We start from the raw sequence: 9816 nt of genomic DNA, 5'->3' as shown, positions 1-9816 counted from the left end.
TGGGGATAACTTTGTAGAAATATTGGAACTCAGCCCCCTTATGGAGTCTACCCACGGGGGTTAGGACCCAGAAGCCTGAGAATGTGTACTGTTTTGAGTACATTGTATGGACTCTCCAGGAGAAGAGAAATACTCTGCTGTACAAGACGCACAGTCTTTTGACATGGTAATGTTGAGTTATATATACACACACACAGGTAATATGCAGACACAGTTTCCCACAGAGTCCTTCAGAGAGCCACAGAGTATGAGGAAACCAGCCACACAGCGCCCCTTCTTAGCTAATAATAAAACTAGCCAGGCGCAGACTAACTACCCTTAATAGGGTATGTAGTACTAACAAACTTACACCCCTACCCCTCTACGACCCACTGGTACCGCAGAGGTAGTCTGGAGTTTATCTGGAGGGGCAGCACTTCCCTGTCAGCGTCCTCTGTATAGATCTGCAGGGAGAAACTGGCGCAGGTGAGCTGCTGGGTCCGCTAATAGTGAAGCCCCGCCACCCATAATGGCGCTCGGCTTCCCGCATTTACTTTATACTGGCCTGAGGTATTTTAGTGTCCGACAGCGGGTTCGAACCCCCTGTCAGATGATTAGCCAGCGTAGGGTGTCAGCGGTGGCTCAGCCCACCCCTCAGCAGCATCTAACACACACACGTGATCTCTGAGCCTCCTGGAGCGCAGCCTGCACCCAGTGCTGCGCTCCTACCCTTGTGCCGCCATACCCGCCGGCGACCCGCTAACTGGGACGCCGGCGCTGTACTCGCCACTCTTCATTTCTTCTGGCTCTGTTAGGGGTGGGTGGGTGCGTGCTGCCGGAGAGTACGCTCGCTGTGGTGGGGCTTGCGAATGACTCCCTCAGGAGCACAGTGTCCTGTCAGCGGAGTAACAGGACCATTAACTCTTTAGGAAGTTGAACCATTCTCCCCCCTAAGTCCCACGAAGCAGGCAGACTGGTGCCACCAGCCTCCTGTAAAATAACAAACTCAAAATAATAAAACTAGAAAAACTCCTCAGAAGCTCCCCTAGCTGTCACCGGCTCCTTATTTTCTAAACGGAGTCTGGTAAGAGGGGCATAGAGGGAGGAGCCAGCCCACACTATTAAACTCTTAAAGTGCCCATGGCTCCTAGTGGACTGTTTATACCCCCCATGGTACTAATGTGGACCCCAGTATCCTCTAGGACGTAAGAGAAAATAGCTGTTCTCCCAAAAACACACAGGTTCATTGAAACCTGTGTGTTTTCAGTAGAAACAGCTCTGTTTTCGCAAAACTGTTCTGTTTCCAGGGGTTTTGTTTCACCTGCCTGAGGCAGGTGAAACAAAATCCCTGATAAGCTGCTTCTCGCGCTGGCTTATTGGGGATAGTTGGATAGCTCACGGCGGGACAATTAGCCATGATAAATTACCACGGCTAATTGGATACCCGCCATAGAGGGAAACATTTTAATAATATTTGATTGTGTCCCTTTGGCTAGGTGACTCCAGGCAGACGGTAGTTAAGGCATCGTGTGGGTGAATTAGAAAACTGACGCACAGTATCTTTAACAAGATGTACAGTCTTTATGAAAAACAGACATCCCTTGGGCTGCAGAATGCTTCCCTGCGCATCAATTTTTACATTTCTCCAAAGGAAACTATGTGCTGCAGAATCTAGTGACGTGAACAAAAGCAATAACACACAAGTTGCTACGTGCAATTTTATTCTCAAAAGTTGTCTTTAATTAAACAATAAAATGACAATCCAGTGCAAGAAAGTTGTCAATATAGATCCATGTTGCCATAGATGATTTGCTGTAAATATCAGAAGTGCACATTTGTTTAAAAATGTAAAATTAACATCTTTCCCTAAGCATAGAGCAGTCACTGCTCAAAAACAAAAAGTCTTGCACTTTCCACTAGGCAATTTTGTAGCATCCTAACGTTTCAACGTCTTGTTGAATGGTCACAATCTGAATAAACAACGAGTATAGTAAATTTACTAGAAGTTATAAAGACAATTCCCATCTGTCTCATTCAAGGGAATGTTCAACATTTAAGAGGAAAAAAAAATACAATATGTTCGAACTCAAAAATCGCAGTAACATCATAACCATTTAGCTTACAGTATGGAATACATACTACCGTAGACATGCATTCTCATAGGCATAATCAATGACCACAAGAACATTTTTTTTTTTTGTAGTGGTCAATGTGAAAATTGCATTAGAATTTTACTTGAAGGAAAAAAAAATACAAATAAAAAAATACTGCTCCAAAAAAGTTAATGTGCTCATGTTAAACAGTGGATAGAGAGCTGGCGTTTAACCGGGCATATTCTTAGCCAAGTCCACTTAATATAAAAGCCTGGGGCAAGTCTTAATTTTTTAACCCCCTGCAATAATCTGTGCGTGCTACAGCAGCCGCCAATGGGTGAAGGAAAAGCAGAGGACAGTATGTTCTGAGCAGACCAGCTGCGTGAATAATTCCCCCAACCCACCCAAAAAAAATAAAAAAAAAATAATGAATTAAGGCTATAACACAATAATATAAAGTATACTAAACAAAAAATTTTTTTATAAAAACAAATAAATTCTCCATTGAGGTGAGAATTATATATTTTTATTATCCCACCATGTAACATATGAACGCCAATTAGTGGAAAAATATTGGGGTGACGTGTTTGCTTGCAATTAATAGTGTGTGTAAGCAAACACCCCTGCTACAAGAACACTGATGCACCCACCCTGCCTCCGATTTTAATATTTGTTCACAATACTGGCTAAGAACCTGGTTCTTCTTTCTCAGTGTACACTCCTCCAGTTCTCGAGTGTAACATCATAAGCTTACCAATCTCATCAGGGTAATTGTCAGTTGCTCTCATCCACTGGCGCTTAACATTTACGTTTGCTAGTATAATATTCTATTGTAGAGAAGCAATTTAACTAGGAGAGAAAAAGATTGTTCATCAAAAAAGGATTCCAATAAAATCCAGACATCTCATACTGAAGCCTCAACCTTACATGCTTTCATCTCTGGTTTCCACTTTTTATTGTCCGATTCCGTCACCAAAATTACCGGTATCATAGCCCCATCAAAAACAAGGCATTAGTTGATGCACTGGGCACATGACTTTCATTGTCCTTTTGATCAGCTTTGGTAGAGCATTTCCGAGTCTCATAATGTAAAAGGACAATGAAAAGAATAACAAAAAACCAAAACAGGTGGTACAGAGTCAGTCATGAATATACTTCTGCAGGAACGGATGGTTCTCTAGCCACGGGAGCTGCTGCTGTTGTGAGAATTAGGAGAGTCTTGCTCATTGATTGTGTTCAGCAAGCTCAAAGGCTGACATGGTAAAGGGGGATGTTCTAGATCTCTGGGAACCTCAGGCTGATCAAAAATCCCTTCTTCTTCATCTCTGTGGGGGCGAACATCACAAGAATTACAGCTGTCACAAAAGTTTTCCCCTGTGTCATCGATTAAACCATCAACTTCTTTGAAGTCATCATGGCCTCTACTGCACAGGCAAACTTCGATGCCGGAGTCACCGGTGAACCTCCGGTGTCTCCCCGGCGTTTTGTCTTTGCCATCAAAGAAACCGCTCTGATCGAAACTTTCAGAGCTGTAGTCCTTTAAGAGTTCTTTTGAATCCTTGTCTAAGAAGGACACTTGATCTGCCATTTCATCCAACTCTGCACCACTAGCTGGGTCGCTGGAATCGAGGCCACTGGGTTTGTTCGCTACCCTCTCTAGACATGTAGTGGAGGGTTCACAATCATTGACACTTGGAGGCCTTGTTCCACTGCAGCTTGCCGCAGCCGGAGAATTTGTTTGGCTTTGCTGTGAGTTTCGTACAGGGTCAGAGGTCACCAAGTTGGCACATGCTGCAACACACTGTTGGTGTAAGACAGTGTATGGAGGAGGAGGAGTAGGAGGTCGGTTTACCACTTCTTCATAGGGAGGTAGCAGGTAGTTTGGCAAAAAGCCTACATAAAAGGTAAATACATTCAGTGAGTTGATCACAAGAAATAAATAACATGAGGTTTACATTTTCTATGGGATTAATTCATTTACTTACCCAAGCTCTACCTATGAATCTACCACAAAAATGTAGTTTGTTTGTGACGCTAGTTGAGATAAACTATTCACCTTCGGGAACTTTCACTGAACCGCAAATATTAATGTACTGTATAATTCTAAATATCCTATCAAAGTTAAGTTAAGTTTTACATTTATTATAGCAAAAGTTATTTGTAACAATGTCATAAAAGCTAAAGGATATTTTAAGGTTAGTGGTTCATCAAGAGAAAAGATAATTTTTTTACAGACCCAACAAATGCCACCAAACTTAAATTGGTAAATACAAAGAGTTCAATGTACTTCGCTAATACAGCTTTGCACATGTTCTTATATTACATATGCACTAATTCATAAAGGTTTAATCTCTGGGACTAGCTTTACCCAAGAGCGGCCTATAGGCATGCAGCTTTTGTCTCTGTTCCACCAAAGATATTGCCAATCGTGACTAAGAGGCGAGAGCACTGATCTTACCCTATACCCACTGAGTCCCTATTTCAAATAACACACGTTCGCCCGTGTATCCAATCCCACAAGGTTCATTTCAAGAAGCAGTATCCCTGGGGAATCTGGGCCGAGAATGGAAGTCTGTCACTTGCTCTGCAATGTTCAGGACAGCAGCGGTGCATCATGAATGGATTACACAACATACCAGGCGGTGGATCTAACAGACTTTGTAGTTTGTGTTGCAGAGCAATATCCCCATACATGAACACACACAGATTAATGGATATAGGATTACGTACGGAAGTAAAATGGCACGGAAGAATAGCTGTGAGCTTCTCGGTAAGCTATGAGGTTGATCTCGTGCTGCCGCTGCTGTGCCTGGAGTCTGTGTTTGGCTCGCCGGTGATGGCATACACAACAACAACTGAGTATAATAATAATTGTCCACACCAGCCAAAACCCTGAAAAAGAAAAGAAATAAAGAACATAAATAATCAAGCGCACACAGAGAAAAATAAGAATTTACTTACCGATAATTCTATTTCTCGTAGTCCGTAGTGGATGCTGGGAACTCCGTAAGGACCATGGGGAATAGCGGCTCCGCAGGAGACTGGGCACATCTAAAGAAAGATTTAGGACTACCTGGTGTGCACTGGCTCCTCCCCCTATGACCCTCCTCCAAGCCTCAGTTAGGATACTGTGCCCGGACGAGCGTACACAATAAGGAAGGATTTTGAATCCCGGGTAAGACTCATACCAGCCACACCAATCACACCGTACAACTTGTGATCTGAACCCAGTTAACAGCATGATAACAGAGGAGCCTATTTTTGTAACAATAACTATGTACAAGTATTGCAGACAATCCGCACTTGGGATGGGCGCCCAGCATCCACTACGGACTATGAGAAATAGAATTATCGGTAAGTAAATTCTTATTTTCTCTGACGTCCTAGTGGATGCTGGGAACTCCGTAAGGACCATGGGGATTATACCAAAGCTCCCAAACGGGCGGGAGAGTGCGGATGACTCTGCAGCACCGAATGAGAGAACTCCAGGTCCTCCTCAGCCAGGGTATCAAATTTGTAGAATTTAGCAAACGTGTTTGCCCCTGACCAAGTAGCTGCTCGGCAAAGTTGTAAAGCCGAGACCCCTCGGGCAGCCGCCCAAGATGAGCCCACTTTCCTTGTGGAATGGGCTTTTACAGATTTTGGCTGTGGCAGGCCTGCCACAGAATGTGCAAGCTGAATTGTACTACAAATCCAACGAGCAATAGTCTGCTTAGAAGCAGGAGCACCCAGCTTGTTGGGTGCATACAGGATAAACAGCGAGTCAGATTTTCTGACTCCAGCCGTCCTGGAAACATATTTTCAGGGCCCTGACTACGTCCAGCAACTTGGAGTCCTCCAAGTCCCTAGTAGCCGCAGGTACCACAATAGGCTGGTTCAAGTGAAACGCTGAAACCACCTTAGGGAGAAATTGAGGACGAGTCCTCAATTCTGCCCTGTCCGTATGAAAAATTAGGTAAGGGCTTTTATAGGATAAAGCCGCCAATTCTGAGACACGCCTGGCTGAAGCCAGGGCCAACAGCATTACCACTTTCCATATGAGATATTTTAAGTCCACAGTGGTGAGTGGTTCAAACCAATGTGATTTTAGGAACCCCAAAACTACATTGAGATCCCAAGGTGCCACTGGAGGCACAAAAGGAGGCTGTATATGCAGTACCCCCTTGACAAACGTCTGAACTTCAGGAACTGAAGCCAGTTCTTTCTGAAAAAAAATCGACAGGGCCGAAATTTGAACCTTAATGGACCCTAATTTTAGGCCCATAGACAGTCCTGTTTGCAGGAAATGCAGGAAACGACCCAGTTGAAATTCCTCTGTAGGGGCCTTCCAGGCCTCGCACCACGCAACATATTTACGCCAAATACGGTGATAATGCTGTACGGTTACATCCTTCCTGGCTTTGATCAGGGTAGGGATGACTTCATCCGGAATGCCTTTTTCCTTCAGGGTCCGGCGTTCAACCGCCATGCCGTCAAACGCAGCCGCGGTAAGTCTTGGAACAGACAGGGTCCCTGCTGGAGCAGGTCCCTTCTTAGAGGTAGAGGCCACGGGTCCTCTGTGAGCATCTCTTGAAGTTCCGGGTACCAAGTCCTTCTTGGCCAATCCGGAGCCACGAGTATAGTCCTTACTCCTCTCCTTCTTATGATTCTCAGTACCTTGGGTATGAGAGGCAGAGGAGGGAACACATACACTGACTGGTACACCCACGGTGTTACCAGAGCGTCCACAGCTATTGCCTGAGGGTCCCTTGACCTGGCGCAATACCTGTCTAGTTTTTTGTTGAGGCGGGACGCCATCATGTCCACCTTTGGTTTTTCCCAACGGTTCACAATCATGTGGAAGACTTCTGGGTGAAGTCCCCACTCTCCCGGGTGGAGGTCGTGTCTGCTGAGGAAGTCTGCTTCCCAGTTGTCCACTCCCGGAATGAACACTGCTGACAGTGCTATCACATGATTTTCCGCCCAGCGAAGAATCCTTGCAGCTTCTGCCATTGCCCTCCTGCTTCTTGTGCCGCCCTGTGTTTACGTGGGCGACTGCCGTGATGTTGTCTGACTGGATCAGCACCGGCTGACCTTGAAGCAGAGGTCTTGCTAGGCTTAGAGCATTGTAGATGGCCCTTAGCTCCAGGATATTTATGTGAAGTGATGTCTCCAGGCTTGACCAAAAGCCCTGGAAATTTCTTCCCTGTGTGATGCTCCCCAGCCTCTCAGGCTGGCATCCGTGGTCACCAGGACCCAGTCCTGAATGCCGAATCTGCGGCCCTCTAGAAGATGAGCACTCTGCAACCACCACAGGAGAGACACCCTTGTCCTTGGTGACAAGATTATCCGCTGATGCATCTGAAGATGCGACCCGGACCATTTGTCTAGCAGATCCCACTGGAAGGTTCTTGCGTGGAATCTGCCGAATGGGATTGCTTCGTAAGAAGCCACCATCTTTCCCAGGACCCTTGTGCATTGATGCACTGAGACTTGGCCTGGTTTTAGGAGATTTCTGACTAGTTCGGATAACTCCCTGGCTTTCTCCTCCGGGAGAAACACCTTTTTCTGGACTGTGTCCAGGATCATCCCTAGGAATAGAAGTCGTGTCGTCGGGATCAGCTGCGATTTTGGAATATTGAGAATCCAACCGTGCTGGCGCAGCACTATCTGAGATAGTGCTACCCCGACTTCCAACTGTTCCCTGGATCTTGCCCTTATCAGGAGATCGTCCAAGTAAGGGATAACTAAAACTTCCTTCCTTCGAAGGAGTATCATCATTTCGGCCATTACCTTGGTAAAGACCCGGGGTGCCGTGGACAATCCAAACGGCAGCATCTGAAACTGATAGTGACAGTTCTGTACCACAAACCTGAGGTACCCTTGGTGAGAAGGGTAAATTGGGACATGTAGGTAAGCATCTTTGATGTCCAGAGACACCAAATAGTCCCCTTCTTCCAGGTTTGCAATCACTGCTCTGAGTGACTCCATCTTGAATTTGAACCTTTGTATGTACGTGTTCAAGGATTTTAGATTTAAAATTGGTCTCACCGAGCCGTCCGGCTTCGGTACCACAAATAGTGTGGAATAGTACCCCTTTCCCTGTTGTAGGAGGGGTACCTTGATTATCACCTGCTGGGAATACAGCTTGTGAATGGCTTCCAATACTGCCTCCCTGTCTGAGGGAGACTTCGGTAAAGCCAGACTTTAGAAAACGGCGAGGGGGAGACGTCTCGAATTCCAATTTGTACCCCTGAGATACCACCTGAAGGATCCAAGGGTCCACTTGCGAGTGGGCCCACTGCGCACTGAACTTCTTGAGACGGGCCCCCACCGTGCCTGAGTCCGCTTGTAAAGCCCCAGCGTCATGCTGAGGACTTTGCGGAGGCGGGAGAGGGCTTTTGTTCCTGGGAACTGGCTGTTTGCTGCAGCCTTTTTCCTCTCCCTCTGCCACGGGGCAGAAATGAGGCGCCTTTTGCCCGCTTGCCCTTATGGGGCCGAAAGGACTGCGCCTGATAATACAGCGTCTTCTTAGGTTGAGAAGCTACCTGGGGTAAAAATGTGGATTTTCCAGCAGTTGCCGTGGCTACCAGGTCTGATAGACCTACCCCAAATAACTCCTCCCCCTTAAAAGGCAATACTTCCATGTGCCTTTTAGAATCCGCATCACCTGACCACTGCCGCGTCCATAAACCTCTTCTTGCAGAAATGGACAGTGCGCTAACTCTTGATGCCAGTCGGCAAATATCCCTCTGTGCATCACGCATATATAGAAATGCATCCTTCAAATGCTCTATAGTCAGTAATATACTGTCCCTATCTAGGGTATCAATATTTTCAGTCAGGGAATCCGACCACGCCACGCCCGCACTGCACATCCAGGCTGAGGCGATTGCTGGTCGCAGTATAACACCCGTGTGAGTGTATATACATTTTAGGATATTCTCCAGCTTTCTATCGGCAGGTTCCTTTAGGGCGGCCGTATCAGGAGAGGGTAGTGCTACCTGTTTAGACAAGCGTGTGAGCGCTTTATCCACCCTAGGAGGTGTTTCCCAACGTGCCCTATTCTCTGGCGGGAAAGGGTACGAACCTTTTAGGAATTATCAGTTTTTTATCGGGGGAAACCCACGCCTCATCACACACTTCATTTAATTCCTCGGATACAGGAAAAACTACAGGCAGTTTTTTCTCACCAAACATAATACCCTTTTTAGTGGTACTTGTATTATCAGAGATATGCAATACATTTTTCATTGCTTCAATCATGTAACGTGTGGCCCTAGTGGAAGTCACGTTTGTCTCCTCATCATCTACACTGGAGTCAGTATCCGTGTCTGTGTCTGCCATTTGAGGTAACAGGCGTTTTAAAGCCCCTGATGGCGTTTGAGACCCCTGGACAGGCACAAGCTGAGTAGCCGGCTGTCTCATGTCGTCAACTGTCTTTCGTAAAGAGCTGACACTGTCACGCAATTCCTTCCATAAGCTCATCCACTCAGGTGTCGACTCCCTAGGGGGTGACAACTCTATAATAGGCAATTGCTCCGCCTCCATCTCATTTTCCTCCTCAAACATGTCGACACAATCGTACCGACACACCGCACACACACAGGGAATGCTCTGATAGAGGACAGGACCCCACTAGCCCTTTGGGGAGACAGAGGGAGAGTATGCCAGCACACACCAGAGCGCTATATATAGACAGGAATACCACTATAAAAATGTGCTTTTCCCTTTATAGCTGCTATTATTAAAACTGCGCCAAATT

General features: G+C 46.1%; 1 protein-coding gene across 2 annotated transcripts in view; it reads right to left on the bottom strand.

Annotated features, from left to right (window-relative positions):
• Positions 1 to 1696: 1696 nt before the first annotated feature.
• Positions 1697 to 9816, bottom strand: part of WBP1L (WW domain binding protein 1 like) — a 114812-nt gene continuing 106692 nt past the window's right edge. For both annotated transcript variants that reach the window (XM_063961937.1, XM_063961938.1), the window contains exons 3-4: positions 4803 to 4964; positions 1697 to 3965 (exon numbers count right to left, since the gene is read on the bottom strand). In XM_063961937.1, the coding sequence (XP_063818007.1) occupies positions 3250 to 3965; positions 4803 to 4964 (878 nt within the window). In that variant the 3' untranslated portion in view covers positions 1697 to 3249. The remainder of the gene's footprint in view (positions 3966 to 4802; positions 4965 to 9816) is intronic.

The sequence above is a fragment of the Pseudophryne corroboree genome, chromosome 3 (assembly GCF_028390025.1).
Source record: "Pseudophryne corroboree isolate aPseCor3 chromosome 3, aPseCor3.hap2, whole genome shotgun sequence".
NCBI classification, from domain to species: domain Eukaryota; kingdom Metazoa; phylum Chordata; class Amphibia; order Anura; family Myobatrachidae; genus Pseudophryne; species Pseudophryne corroboree.
The sequence above is the reverse complement of the archived record's forward strand: the minus strand, read 5'-3'. Positions and strand labels throughout refer to the sequence as shown.